This window comes from Fulmarus glacialis, unplaced genomic scaffold (assembly GCF_000690835.1).
Source record: "Fulmarus glacialis isolate BGI_N327 unplaced genomic scaffold, ASM69083v1 scaffold23962, whole genome shotgun sequence".
NCBI lineage: Eukaryota > Metazoa > Chordata > Aves > Procellariiformes > Procellariidae > Fulmarus > Fulmarus glacialis.
In genome coordinates, this window is record NW_009197532.1 from 1 (window position 1) to 16,028 (window position 16,028).

At 39.4% G+C, this 16,028-nt stretch overlaps 1 protein-coding gene across 1 annotated transcript in view; it reads right to left on the minus strand.

The window, feature by feature from the left end:
- Positions 1-240: 240 nt before the first annotated feature.
- Positions 241-16,028, minus strand: part of LOC104072963 (trinucleotide repeat-containing gene 6A protein-like) — a gene marked incomplete at its 3' end in the record, with an annotated part of 22,374 nt that continues 6,586 nt past the window's right edge. The window contains exons 2-8 of the mRNA XM_009572584.1: positions 13,991-14,326; positions 9,725-9,772; positions 2,338-4,926; positions 1,362-1,526; positions 1,008-1,183; positions 740-820; positions 241-292 (exon numbers count right to left, since the gene is read on the minus strand). Of these exons, the coding sequence (XP_009570879.1) occupies positions 241-292; positions 740-820; positions 1,008-1,183; positions 1,362-1,526; positions 2,338-4,926; positions 9,725-9,770 (3,109 nt within the window). The remainder of the gene's footprint in view (positions 293-739; positions 821-1,007; positions 1,184-1,361; positions 1,527-2,337; positions 4,927-9,724; positions 9,773-13,990; positions 14,327-16,028) is intronic.

Genomic DNA, 16,028 nt, shown 5'->3' on the forward strand with positions numbered 1-16,028 from the left:
ATATATAAGCTTAGCTTGATTTATGGATAATATTACTATAGCAACCAGGTGATTCAATGCAGCATGACTCACATTCACACATTTTTTTCTCTACAAGAGTATCCCTTTTCTTTAGGGAAACATATATTTAACTATATTTATTATATATAGTTTTTAAAAGGTAATTTACAGAAGGATATAAACAAAAAGAGAGACTGGAAAGGAAAGCAGTAAAAGCCAGCTAGGTTCTTCTATTCTTACCTCCAGACATGTCCATCTTATTGCTCTGTATGGTTTCTTCTGGTGATTCTCTCTGAAGTAATAAAATGAATCATAATTATTTAATAATAATATTTTTAAAAGCTAAAACAAAGAGATTCACATACACGATTTCAATTCAAACCTGCAAGAAAAAAAAAAATCAAGACAAATCAGATGCTATTTTAAAGCATCTTCTCCCTTTAGTTGTTACCCAATTGAAAACAGGTATCTTCACCAAAACACCTATGTAACATTAAGTAAAACAACAGACTACTGGATGAATACCTGGGTGATGTTTACAAAAATACTTTTTATCAATAAATAGGTCTTTTTGTAATGAGGATGCAAAGAAAAGGGATGGGTGACAGAGAAGAGACAAACAGAAGTAAAAAGAAAAATACTATGAAAATGAACACAAGGCAATTAAGCAATTTAATCTTCGTGCATTATAACTAGCACTCTAAGAAGGCAGTAAAGCCAAGTAAAGGTAAATACTTACTGAAAAACTGAGATTTGTGAATTGCTTAATGAATGGATTGATCCATGTTTCATCTTGCTTATTTCCACCTTTCATTATTCCCTTAAAAACAGAAAGGGATTCCTGTGATACTCAGATGATGTTTACCACCTACTGCTTAAATTACATCATAAAACGTTATGAATGAAGATTAAAGCTTAACGGTACCTCACTCAGTGCAGCAATCTGTTCTGACTTGGCTTTTAGAAATGACAACAGTGCAAAAACTTTGACTCAACCTCCTCATTACCTTTGTGGGCATTTTTTTCATATATGGTGGCCAATTTAAAGATGGGTTAGCTTCTTGTGAAGAACTGCTGTTCCACATTCCAATCTCTACATCCTCCTCTTCCTCCCAGCTGGTCTGACGACTGCCTGTCAATGGCATATCATCTCCACACCAACTATCTTGCATAGATTTAGGCCCTGGTTGTGAAAAAAATCCAGCACATTAACATTTCAGTAGCAACTGACGGCCCTTAACACAGAAGTTAGCTTGATGTTCACTTCGAGATAAAAAAGCCCTCAAAAATGTAAAGCTTCTATAGAGGTATTTCACTGTCCTCAAATACCTTTATTCAACGATGATGCAGAAAGCACTCACCAGGTTTATTTGAAGCCTGTTGACCAAGAGAAGCGTTTCCCCAGCCAGAGGTGCCTGCTGCATCGCTGATGGGTTCTCCCCAGCTAGTACCAGTATCCATGGGTTTACCCCACGCTGAAGTTCCATTATCTACAGTAGTGGCTGGAGTAGAAGGCTCTCCCCAACCTTTTTAAAGCAGTATGAGTTATTGGCACGCTTTTAAACAGGACTTAAAAAGCTATCTAAAAAGACTCAAGTGTTTTGTCTTTTCTAGATCCATAACATACATTAAGAAGCGTATTAGTACACATTTACATTTTGTATGAAGGTAATTACTACAAAACTGTAAACTGTTCCATTAAAAAAAAATAAAAATCACAAAAGTACAAATTTCATATGTGAGAATTACATTTTGATAATAGAAATTTCTAAGATATTAAGTTCCTACGAGCTCATTATATTTAAGCTACTCCTCTTCGCAGCTGAAAAAGAGACAGAGCACAAAATACTTCATACTCCACGCAAGCTCATCTGCAAGCATCATTCACTGCTCCCAAAACGACAAGATCAGAAAGTCTGATCTTGAGTCCATATAAAACCATCACCCTTCATTCTGTCCTGTAGCAGCTCAATGCTTTTTTTGGGGGGGCTCTTTGGCAACATTAAGTTTTAACTGTTTTAGAATCAAATGAAGAAAATTACTTTTGTTCCTCAGATATTATTTTAAGTATTTTCTCTGTGTTCCCACACCCCAGAATTCAAGCAGAGCTGCCTAGTCTTTCTTACTCAAGCTATTAAAAGTAGATCTTCCAATCTGTATAAATATATCAAACATCTATGAGCATTGCTGTTACTTCTTTTTTATAAATAAAAACGGTACGTCATTGGCACCTTTCCCTTTCCACTTTGAAACTAAAATATTGTTATATGAAGCAAGAACAAAAGAATTGTTTTACAATTAACAGAAAACACAAATTTGCGTAAAACCAAGTCTTACCAGAACCCGAACTGCTCTCCTTGCTAGACATGGCACTTGAAGACAGTAGCTGCTGATGTACCTGTGCTTGCTGGTCTGAACTGCTGCTACTGTTTGGGACATTTTTATTCCACATATTCACATTTTTGTAGTTGTATTTGCTTGGATCACCCCAAGCAGAAGTTCCATCATCAATTTCCATTTTGCGGCGTATTGATTCAGGTGATGGCTCCTCCCAGCCAGTGGGTTCTTCCTCCTTTGCTGGTGCCGGCATTGGTCCACCCAGCCAGCCTGACCCTGGGGGTTTGTTTGTGGCAGATGGTGCTCCCCAAGAGCCAACATCTTGTTTGTTCCATTCTGGAGAGTTGATTGGCTTTGATGAATCCCCCCAACCTTGAGGCTGATTGGATTTAGGAGGGTCTCCCCAGCCCTGGTTCTGATTAGACTTTGCAGGCTCATCCCATCCCGAAGAATTATTTGGGTTTGTATTATTACCTCCCCAAGTAACAGAATTTGATTTACCTGGCTCATTCCAACCAGATACTGATCTGTCACTGTCGCTACCTCCTGAACTGGATTTCTTAGCCTCACCCCAATGGTTACTTCTTGAATTTTCCCCCCAGCTGTCACCGGCAGAAACTGCCCAACCCTGGCTGGCCTTTTGTCCATCTACCCATCCCTGTTTGATCTTCTGTGCGTCATTCCAAGATGACTTTTCCTCTTTGCCACTTCCCCAAGATTGATTGCTCTTGACCACTACTGTAGCAGCAGAATCTTCTTCCCACCCCCCTTGGCTGTTTGACCCTTTGGAGTCTCCCCACCTTGTAGCAGACTTTGGATCTCCCCACCCTGATACAGATGAGGTATCATTATTATTAGGGCTAGGTCTATCCACACATCCCCCTGAGCTGGAAGTCTGTGTCACAGAGCCTCCCCAGGCCTCTGTCCCATTGTCAGTTTTTCTTTCACCCCTCGGTGATGTTTCGGTATCCCAGGCAGTGTTCTGTTTGATTGGAGTCTGTCCCCAACCAGAGTTGGAAAGGACACGTGGATCTAAGTCAGTTCTGTTCACTATACTTTGGAGTAATGCGTGCTGGTCAACCTTCCTTCTCTCTCGATTCTGTCCTTCTGTAGTTACTCTGTCTTCATGACATCCAGTGCTCTCCGAACTACCTTCACTGTCCCCCGTACCTGTTTTGGCCCATGCGCTGTTCTGCTCAGTTATCTGAGAAGCAGCAGAACTCTGGCTGTTAAGGTCATCCTCCTCAGTAGATTTCCATCCATTTGTGAACTTCCTGCTGTTTCCATTCACACTTTCATTGGAATGCTGATTACTAGGCAGTTTACTCCATTCCCCATTTGAAATGTTAGTGCCAGTGTTTTGTGCAGGGTTGCCCCATCCTCTTCTACTCCCGCCAGCACTTGCACCATTTCCACTTCCCCATGGCATATTCTGGGAGTTGACTGTCCCTGCCTCCCATACCCCTCCTCCTTTATTCCCATTGATTTGAAAGTTAGTGCTGCCAGGCCCGCTAATGCCTGGCTGCATTAGAGTTGCATTCACAGTGTCACCATTAGCTTGGCTGTTTGCGCCTGAACATTTGTCTCCAGAGTAATTAGAACCATAGGCACCCCATGTAGTACCGTAAGATCCACCATTTTTCGTCTCACCATTGCTAAGATGAGAAATGGAAGTGCCATTTGTAACTGGAGAGGCCTGAATCTGAGAATGATTCATTGTGCTCACACGCCAGGCCCCATGCCCTGTATTATTAGGCAGTTCGTTAATCTGCACTGAACCAGCAGAGTTTGGTAAACTAGAGGTCATAAAGTTAGTAGTGTTATTTGGTCCATTCATTTCAGTGTTAAGGTTTTGAGGTTGCCCACTGAATGAAATCTTCCTTGTACCATTTACTTCAGAATCACAATTTTCCTGAAGGCTTCCCCAGGAACCATGGGCTGAACCACCCACTTTAGAGTTAATACTCTGACTATTAGATATCTGACCTATGGTACTGCACTGAATATTTGTGCCAGGATTACCACTCCCTACAGACCCTTTCAGGGCATGTCCATTGTTCTCCAATACAGGCCAGGCACCATGGTTGCCATTTGAATTCAAAGTGCTTGGATTTAACCCTCCATTTGATGAAGAGTTTATGGTGCCCCAAGCATTCATTCTATTGTTGCTACTTTCAGATTTGCTGTCAGGAGCATCCACAGAAACTTGACATGTGCTTATTATGGTTCCATGGGATAAACCCCACGGCCCATTAATACTTCCATTGCCCACATTATTGCTGTTGCTACCAACCACAAACTTATTTTGAGAACCATGTCCAATGCCATTTCGAATGCCATCATTTTCACCACCTGTGCTCCCTGAAGCCATTATAACAAGGTTTCTCTCTGACCCAGAGCTAGAGGCAGAGTCAGTGTCCATACATTCTGATGTCAACTCTGGGTCACTGCCAGTGATTGATGGCCATGCTTCTTTGTCAGAGCCGTCTACAATAACTTTATCCCAGTTTGTGCTGGAGTCACTATTTGAAGAGACTGGTCCCCAGTGAGAATTTTCATAGTGGGATCCTAGACCACTGTGGTTCAGATCTAAAGAGGAGAAGGAAAGTCCAAGAGCATTATTATAAATTTAGTATTACTGCTTCATTAAACAGAAGAGGGGAAAAAAATAACGTATAAAGATACTAAGCCAAGGATTTTCCTTAACACTACAGTCAGTGAAGATGACAGAGAAAGCTTTCGAGTACAGTTGTTCAGAACACTGCCACACGCATAACCTAGAACACTTCTCACCAGCATGCAAAGTTGCACTCTCACAAAAAGCAGAGAAATAGCTTTTTAAAAAAAATACTCTATGTCACCATATACAAAGTATTTTGTAAGAACATAAATGTATTAAAAACTCAAATACTATATAAAATCAAACACATTCTGAAAGGCAGAAATCTAAACAGGATATTAAACTGACCTAGTAGAATCAATTGCTATGTGACAATAGCCAGAGAAACACACACCCTCCCACTGCCATTAAAAGACATTCTGTAAGATTTCTTAAGTACAAGTTATTTAAGATACTTTCTTTTATACAACAATCGGACACAAAAACCCCAAGACCAATCTAAAGTTCTGCCGCTGCAGAAGTACAGATTAAACATAGTAGCTGAACTCATACTTCTCATTTTCATTTATATAAGAACTACTGTTTCTTTTTCAATAAAAAAGCTGATCATGTCTGGGAATCAAGAAAACATACATCCTAATTAACTTAGAGACTTTTCATGGTTAAATACACGCACCATGGAGTATTTGCTATAAAATAAGTGATATCGTTATATCAATTTTAATCTCATATGTCTAAAGCTTTACTGCAGAGATACCCCCCTCCTCCCCCCCGCCCCCCAGAACTGTTAAATCAAAACATAGTCAGACCAGTGCACCAGAAGATGAAACCATGAAAGTGTGAAGCGTGTGAAAAATAGTAATGAAGTTGGCAACAGAACACAAGTGCATAATGTCAGTGAAGTTTTTTACTTAGTATTTGCCTGAACTAAAAAAAAAAAAACAACAAAAACCAAACCCAAAAAACATACTAGTGTATGCTCAATTGCTGTATACGCAAACTATGCTTCTCTGCCCGTTAAAACATTGTTTTTTAAAAAAAGAAACTGTCCACTTTTCTTAATAGTGTTCCCTTTTTTGCCTTTACTTAGAATATTCAAAATGTATGTACCTAAAGATAAGAGAAAAAAGGTTTTATAGCTCCTGCTCAATCTTAATGGATTTTTACAGCACATGCCTTACATCTGACTAGAAAAAGGTACAGCTGCTTTGCCTGAATACCTTCATGAAATTGTACCTGTTCATGTTAACAGACAGGGCTAATAGTAACAAAATGCTACAATTATAAATCCTTATTTTTCTCAAAAGCTATTTCAAGAACATTTAGGGACTGGCTACTTTAAAAATGTCACAGTAATTTATCAGCCTCTTGTGTTTCCAAGAAATACATGTTAATTGTGAAATCTGAAGCTGCCAGTCTCACCAGCTTCTCCCTTCTGCTACAAGGAACGCCAATTCTGCACCAGCACCCAAGCACCAAACTCTGATGCCCCCCAATCCCTGACCACAGCTCAGTAACAAGTAACTGAGTTGCAACTACTCTATTAAAAACGTTAGTCAAAATTGCCACCTACTTAGAGATTAAAACGTATACAAGACACAACTTCTGGCAAGAGCTCAGCTCTTAAATGCAGGGATCATTCGGCGGGAGCCTGTTCTTAGTGCTCCAACTCAACCACAAAAAGGGTTGATGTGGTTTATCGTGTGTAAGCATGATTGACCAATCTGAAGAGAAGCACAGCTGATGTAATTTTAAGAGACCTTGTTTCAGTGCTTGCATCTCTCAAAAGGAATTTGAGAACACCATGAGAAGCAGAAAATCCCACATTTTTAAATCAGAGTAACAAATTTTAAATACTACATTATTTGAATTTATGATCTTGATGATCTATAAGGAAACAGGAAGGAACAAATTATAAAAAAACCTTACATTTAAGTTACTATGGGCAGTTTACTGAGTATTACACCGATGTGCAACAAGTTTTGGTCTATTTTTAACTAATTTTTAATCAATATCAACATTATTCATCCTACAGTGAAAAAGAATCTAGCCAAAAGACCCTGCCTCCAAGAGTATGTGGCTTGGAGCAGCACAGAGCCGGGATCACCCACTGCTCCTCCAGCAACCAGGATGTGGAAGCTTGAGAGCATCGAAGCAATCGGATAAGCTTCACATAGGAATTACAACATGAGAAACAAGGATGCTGGCACAGCAATTTGGAACAGGGAGTAGTGGAAAAAGACCTGTGGCAGGTAGAAATAGAGCGTAATAGTTAGAAGTGCCTGGCAGCTCCACAGTCTTTAAGAAGAGAACTGCACAGCATCCTTGGGAGAACTGGAAGACATTCGTTCAGCTGAACATAACCCAGAACCGCTTATTAATGCGGTTAGTGGAAAAACCACTGTAGTATCCGAGCAATTGTCCAACAAACCCCAAGATTTCAAATCTCACACTGATATTTTAAAAAAAGACATTTAATCTATATTAAAAGACTAATCAAAGTTAAGAGTTGTCTGCACTCTCAAGAACAAGAGAATCAACAGCACCAAAAGCTGCCCTAACAAAACAAAATCTTGATTACATAAACATCATCCCAGTAACAGGATCAATTTTAAAAACAACACGAAAGTGTACAGATGGCAAACAGCCTGAATTCAGAGTGGAGAAAGAGATACAGGTTATGACTACAAGCCAGAGTGAAATGGTAAACAAACTCTAATTTGCACAACAATAGAATACATAAAAAGAAAACTTGTATTTGTTAAAATTCTGTTACAATAATTTACAACTGTGATACACAGTTTGTAACGAGCCAATACACAAACAGCATATAATGATTCATTTCCAGTCATCCAGAACTTTATCCCAATACTTACAAAACTACCTTGATTAACAGTCTTTTTCTGGACATAAATGTGCATTAGTGATTTCTAGTATGAGCCACTGTTCTGGAATATTCCCATCTGAATCTCCACAACCCACAAACTTCTGAGATTAAGTATACAAATACTGAATAAGCAAGGTATTATCTCAAATTTTTCGTATCTGGCAGATACCACAAAAACACCCTCAAAATCAAAAAGTTACAGCTGACAACATACTACATTTGGTGCACAATTTGGGTTTTCTCCCCACAACTATTTAGAAGCTGCAATTGAACTTTTGCTGCTTAAATCCTGGACAAAAAAATATTTACACAAACCTGAGTTTCTTAAACTTCAGTAGACTGCTAAGATTTTTTCAATAATTTGTAATTTAATAATATAATGCTTTCTAGCTATGAGTTACCCCTGCAAGAAATGTTTGCGGGAAACTCTATGTATTTTCTAAAGTAGTTTGTTTTAAGGTACCATCATATCATCTAAACTAAACAGTAGGATTGAGAAGTGTAAATTACGAAATATCTGAATCTTGCTCCCTCTGTCTCCTTTTCCAGTTCCAGTACATACTGGTACCCACAGACTGTCAATACTATACCTTCCCAATCACTGTACCTTCGGTCCTTATGAAAAAAATGCATTTTAGTAAACAAGCTAGAAAGCACTTTTATTAAAAATTACAAAACCAGAAAAATAAAACCTGTTTGTTAACATCACATATCTGTTTCTCTGTGGTAGAGAAAAAGGTCTTGAAGTCTGTTTGTGTCTTCTTAAAGTACGCCAACCCAAGAATTAGTAGATGTAGCTGTTTGCCTCCGCAATAGTTTCCTAACTGTTAATGCAGGACAGGAAAGCTGCCAGGACAAGGGTACAGGGTCCCTCTGCACCTAACCCTAACCCACCCAGCACAACTGGTGGCTCTCCTAAAAGGGACCGTCCTGCACACTCCCTCTCCTCCCTCCCAGCAGGGGCTCCGGCCCTGACTTGTGCTGGACCCAACACCGCTGCAGCACTGCGGTGAGTCAGGACAGCTGAGCCACGGGAAAGAGATGAACCCTCAGGTTAGCTTTCCATCGCATGAAGAAGCTGTCTCGTTAAGTGGCCAAATTCAACACACGGGAAGAGAGGGGAAGGAAGAGGAGATGAGGATTAACATCACCCCTTTCAGAGCAGTCTTCAAGGTAAACAGAAGAGATACAAACAGGAAACGTTCTCCTAAGCACTGTGCCCACAGCAGCCCGACGGGTACATGGCACAGCCAGAAAGAGAGCCAGTACAAACCATCCTACAGCACTACCTGCGTTACTCCAGAGCATTTCATATGGCACGTCCCCAAGTCCTCACACAGCACATTCGCTCCAAAATATTACTTAAAAATAAACAGCAAGTGTTCTTCACAATCATATCCAGTACACACGCAGCTGTAGGCCTCCACATATACGCTACCCCAACATAAACTCAGCATTCAAAATAGAAAGGCCCCCAGATGTGACTTCCTCCACAGTGCTGTGAAATGTCTCCGATATAAAGCACAGGCTTGCACAGATTATTCAATTTAATACCACGAAGAGGCAATTTAATATGTAAGCATAAAGGTAAAAAGACAACACTTAGTATTTTAAAGCTAAGGTGCCACATAGTTGAAACATCTGTTTTGGTATGAATTCTGATGTTATTTTAGAAAATTAAAAATGTTTAACCAAATGTAGTATGTAATGGCACAGAGAAAGTATACTTAAGTCAGTCATTCACACAGCACATGCTATTGAAAAGCATAAGCCAAAGAATAAAAAATTAAAAAAAAAAAAAAATCAGACAGAATTGTGTGAAACACGTAACTACTACAAACACACATAGTGCAAAAAAAGGTGAGATTTAAATAGCTAACCTGACTGGTTAGGGGAGTGGCTCACCAAGTCCCGAATGGGAGGCATGCCTACAAAAAAAAAAAAAGCAAGAAAATTACAGAAGTGTTACTTAAGTAAACTAGCCCTTTGAGAACAGTCCCCGAACCACTCATTACTTTAAAACCATTTATTAGCACCCCTTTTTCAGGAAAGGTTTCTCTTAAGAGCCATCTCTCAATCTTACTGACTGTGCGACAAGCAAGTTCTGAATTGCCTCACCCACAGCGCTGACCACACCGCAGGGAAGAGATACACTGATAGCAAATCCAGCTTTCTACATGTAGCATTTAGATTTAATTAGTAGCAATTTTGCTGCTTTTACTAAATATTTCCACTACTAGTTAGTTATTACACATCTGACATTTAATTAACCAATTTAACATGTCCTTAATTTTAAAAGTTTGATTTATATAAAAAAGAGGAAGAATTTATAGTCATCGAAACCAAAACCACTTAATTTTTGACTGTACTAACTTAGAATTTCAGAGGTCAGCCCTGAAACTTAAGCAAGTTCGTATCGCTTCTTGAATTGCATGCCTTCTCCACCTGAAAGTCATTCTTTTGCTACCTGATTTAGCAAACAGAAATAATTAAGTACAGTCCAACTCTGATTTAACCTAAGCGTGTGCATAACAAACTTTCATTTACCACTCTTTCATAGCTCCTTCCTCCTAAGTGTCCTATAGGCAGTGTACGAAATCAAATGTTTCAAATTCACCAATTTTTACAGTTGGAGATCATAACTGTTAAGGCAACTTTTCCTAAATTAAGTCAACCTCCATCACTACTAACTGCAAATCCCAACTGCTCACTTCTTCCCTGACTCCTACAATAACCGAGAAAAAACCCTCAAGTTACAGGGAGAATCTTTTGTTTCCGAAGGCTCTGGCTGTAACATAATTCTGCAGCTCCGCTGCAAGATGCACAAGGATAAAGCGAGACCCACTCGCATCAAAGGAGGCATCCAAGTAACTGGATTAACGCCAGGAGCCTCATGGTGCTCTCCTGTTTTGTTCTGTCCCACAGTTGTAAGCAATTACTGCTGGCAAATATTTTAGTTCACTATATAAATCACTTCATTGTGGAATAACCACTATTCTGATGTGTTACAAAGCATAGAGGCAAACAAACATACCAAGGCAGCATTCAAGACCTTCCTTTCATGTGAAATTTACACATGGGGGAAAATTTCAGTAAAGCAAACAACTGAATTGGGTATGAAAATGTTCTGATAAAGAGCTACTTATGTAGATTTCTTAAAATAACCATCTTGGTACAAGCCTGTATCTGTTTCAGAGGTACTACATGGCATGAGCTTCACTTAACATGTCTTTATTAAAAAGATATGCCAAATGTCCTAAAAACAGCAGAAAAAAACCCCAACCCACAGGACTATCCCTTAAGCTTTACTTCTAAACAAAGCAGGTTAATTTTCAAAAGAGATGATTGTCCATGCAAAACACAACAGATTTTTTTTTTTTGCCATTGATAGAATTAAAAAATTCTCCAATACCAAAGACTTAAAAACTTACTGTGGCCAGGACAATTAAAGGAAGACTTTCAACTTAGCAGTACTTGTGTTGCCTGGCTTTTACAAAGCACCTACCAAACAGTTATAACCAGCTGGAACTGGGGAGAGAGCCTACCCTGGGGTCTGTCAGGGAATGACAGACAAAAAACTGGAGCCATTACCGATTCCAGCAATTTTGGCTTCAACATTTGAAGTTATAGTTTTTCTTTTAGCGCTAAAATACAGATCAATCCCAATATCCATTAAATAATGCTTAAAAAAAAAGTCAAGAATTTCACAATCTTCAAAGATATTCCAGTAAGGTACAAAATTTGTTAACCCAAATGGCCTGTACATCGATATTCTTTCAATAGGAAGGGATCTACAGGTATGTCAACTTTCATGAGATTTTTAATTTCAGAGATAACAAGGAGAGTACCTAGACCTTGCTGTTGGAGGCTAAAGGAGGAACTAGGAAGAGTGAGCGAGTAAGACTGAGACAAGCAAATGACAGTAATATTTCCTTTCAGATACAAAGTTGTCAAAAGACATTAAGTCACTCTTGCGTGCTGCTGGACTACGGCCACCTCCACATTACCTCACAGGCAAGATTTTGAAATCATTACAAAAATCCAGCACTGAAAAATTATTTTCCTTTACATTATCATCCTACCTATGTTTCTCAAAGAACATGACAAAACATCCAAACCAGACATTATCCCTGGTTATACTAGAGGAAAGAGATCTTTGAAGCATGCAGATACACGGTACCAAGAAACGAGATCCTGGCCTCCCAACCCCACCTGTCAGTTCTGACCAGTCTACTTTGCACACACCGGAACGCCCTGAGCACAGCACAGAGTTAACAAAGACCTGACAGTACAGTGACTGACAGGATGCTACAGACAATGCAAACATTTTCTTAAGATGGGAAAGTGATTTGGCCAACCTTTCTCTCCCCTAAAGGCTCTCAGAACCTTTTAGTTACCAGCTGGACATCTAGACATATTATTCTAATAATTAACATATTATTCCAACCACAGAACGACTCCCAGTAAAGCAGTTGCCTCAGACACTCAGTATAGCGTTGTGGCAGCACCGCACAGGGACCCGTTGACATCTCCCAGCCTAAAGGCTGTCCAGCCACACCAGCACAAAATCAAGCAAAATTGAGCAAAACTGGGAAGAACGCAATGCACAAATGGGAACCCAACTAATTAAATATTGGGCTGGCATTCACAAAAAGTGAAATGAAGGACAGTATATTCAAAAAACTCTCTGGATACAATTAGGAGGTTTAATAGGTTGTATAAAGACTAATACTTCTTAGATTAGTTTACATGCGAATTTTTATTTAAATCACTACTTGCTACCACACAATTTGACCAGTAGAGGATATATGCTGGAGAAAAAGTTTCACCTTAGAAACAAGCAAGTATATGAAAGATTACTTTAAGCCTTAGACAGGTGAAAAAGAAATGAACTGCTTAAAAATCAGTTCTTGGAATGGTAAAGAGTTCTACCAGTACGTTACAAAAATAATACTGGAAAGTAATTTCAGAAATATTCCTCAAGGAGCACACGGATAAACTGCTTCCGATGTTTTGATTGTTTACTTTCATTTTAAATACTGCTTCTTCAAGATTGAGTAATCAGAACAGCTCAAAATTTAACTAAAACTTGAAATATCAAGGCTATTTTCCAGAAATCTTTTTTGCAACTGAAGGGGCTAGGAGTCACATCCTTTGTAGAGTATAACACAATTTTGAGAAACACTGGGAATTCAGTAAAGTTTCAAAAAGAAACTTCTGTGGGATAGTGCACACCACTGCTATGTGCATGTCAAAAAATAAATACAAGTATAAAAATAAGAAAGCATTTGTCCAACATGTTAGCATGCATTAATACCAAATCCCTTTAAAAATCTAGATCCCCACAAAGGAAGTTACCTTTTTTCCAGCCAAAAATAGACTGCCCTTATTGTCCCAAAAAATTTGCTGAACTGCATGCTAGTACATTCACTGATCAGCAGATTATGCACACGCAACAGGTAAGTTTACTACTCTTAAAAGGTGATTTGAAGAGAATGCGTAACAAGCCAAAATAATAAAGGATAACTATACTTAAATACTAATAGTAATAAAGGCAAAAGTTGATCCATTTTGTTAGACAACCTAGCTTCAGGTAGACAAACAAAGAAAAACTCTGACCTAAGACTAAAATGCAATTCTGATATTCTAAACAAGTTGTACCCTATCTATATCTCTACATATGAAGGGGAGAAGAAAAAAAAAAGTCTTGAGATGCTGTTCAGAACACTCTGGGAACTGTCTGAAAGACCCTTCCTTTTGAGATTTGTGTATCAAAACTGGATGCAAAAAAGATGCTTCATACATGACCATGCTTGGATCAATTATTAGGATAAAGACTGGAACTTCAGAACATAGCAGTGGCTATAGTGGCTAATAGATATTGGCTTCAACATCTGTCCAGAAACAGACATGTCTATCATACACTGGCAACAATGAGCAACTAAGATGTCTTAAGCTTCAGTATGAAACTCGCACAAAGATGGCTGAAACCATCCTATAATATTAAGCTACGACACAGGAAAATTATCTCATCATGCTACAGCTTACATTTAAAGTTTAAATAGTATTAGCTCAAATATTTCACTGATAATTAAAATTAAACTATTCGATTTTAGTTAAAGGAAAACAAGGTACCTCCCCCTCACCTGGCTGTTTTTTGCTGCTGTTCGGCACTTCTCCGTTGGTCACTGGCTGCTTATTTGTGACAGTGCTGCCTCCTGACTGGCCGTTTAATACTTTAGGAGTAGATCCCAGGTTTGCAGCTATAACTGGTAACTGCTGACCTCGTTTCAGAAGCTGTTTCTGTTCCTGGTGTCGAAATCGCGGTGGTACTTCACGAGGAGGGTATCGAGGCAAGGTCTGCTGCTGCTGACTGTTGGCTGTGGCCCGCTTGGCATTATTATTAGTGCTGGTTACTGTGGAAGTGCCGTTAGAGGTGACAGGCTGAGGCTGGCTTACACTTGTCTTTGTTTGTTCTGGCACTATCCCCACCCCCAAAAAAAAGAAAGTTGGACAAAGTTATTCATAAGAACAGCAACTTAAAAAATTGAAGACTAAGTCAATATACTTAGATGTGCTTACATATTACATAATGGCAGCATTTTTTCTGATTCAAGTTGTACTCATTCCCCATTAAAAGCTCAATTATCCCATAATCACACAGCTTTAATAGCACAGATCTGGAAGCAGAAATATGCCTTGCTATCACTCCTAACAAAGTTCTCTCATTTAAAGGATGCTACTACTAACAAGCTTTCTATAGCTTTTTCTGACAAATCAGCACTATGCCAGTTTATTCTGGCACTTAAACTTTACTTAAAAAAATTATTTAAGTACTAAAAAAAAAAAATTTACTCCAATGGGAAATTTAAGCATTACGTATAGAAAAATGTTATAGTCTTACACAAAAAGAACAAGAGGTGAACAGGATATACAGAACACATTTTTAAGACTTGCCTGCTTTATCAACCCTAACATCCAAAGGGAAATACATTAATATCCTTAAGCCAATCTGTTGCCAGCAGGAAAAGCTAATAGCACAGGTAGCCCCATACACACCTTGGCAGGACTGTGCCGGCATTGATAAAAATGCCAAATGTGCAACTGCAACTCCAAATTATCTTTCAGTCCTGACAGCACAGCCACTTCAAGGCAAGAGGAAGGTCAAATAATTTGCAGAGGTCAATTGTGAGTGAACACACCAGACTCAGATGCTAAATAAAGGGAAAACCGCAACACCCTCAACTTAACTCCTCCACTCCAACCAGTACAAAAGCAAAGGCGGTAAGTATGGGGGTGTTCAGGTGTAGGTAACTGGTTGGTAAACCAGGCTCAACGGATAGGAAGGAATACCGTGAGCTACTGGATGTGTGCTTCCTGGTGCTACTGCCATTCACCCCAACCACTACAACAGGTAAGCTGTACTTCCAATCCCTTACATGACTGATATGCTAATGTACTTTCCAAATTTCTTGGATGAGATATCCATAAAGCATATTTACATTTACCGTAGAACTTTCCGAGATACTTCAAGACTCGATCGTGACCTCCCTCAGCACTGACCTGCCTATGTGGTCAAGTCACCATCTCTACTCAGAGCTCCTCAAAATGAAACTGGCAGTTTTCAAGTTACTGAAAGCAAAATAGTTTAATCTGTGTGGCATTCAAGGGCACAGCTCAGTAATGCAACTCTTCTGGTGACAAATATTTAAAGAGGTTCCTGCTAGCTACAGGTCACTGCTTCCCCAGCAACACAACCCTTTCTGGGGCTGTACAGCCAACAGAGGAGAAAAGTGACCCAGGCTGAAGTCATCCTCACATTTTTTTCACTGAGATCCTATGAGAGAAGAGTTCAGGACGCAGCTCCGTCAAACTGCTCCAACGGCACCTCTAAGGTGGTGGCAGGCTACAGAAGAGGACCAACCCTGCGTGCTAAGAAAGAGGGAAACTGAGGCAGGTACTACCACTCGGGACCAGCAAGGGCTCTCACTCTGCACTGCTGAGTGAGGAGGCGCCCGATGACAAATCAGGTTTCAGTTACTATAAGGCTGTATTTACTTTCAAGAATAGTTTTGTACACTGGCAGCATCTAAGCATACACAACTTGCAGCTTGAGAGCAGCATCCTTAAACCACTTCCCCGCTGTGTTCCATTTAACAATTTCCTGGTATATCAGCAGCAGGA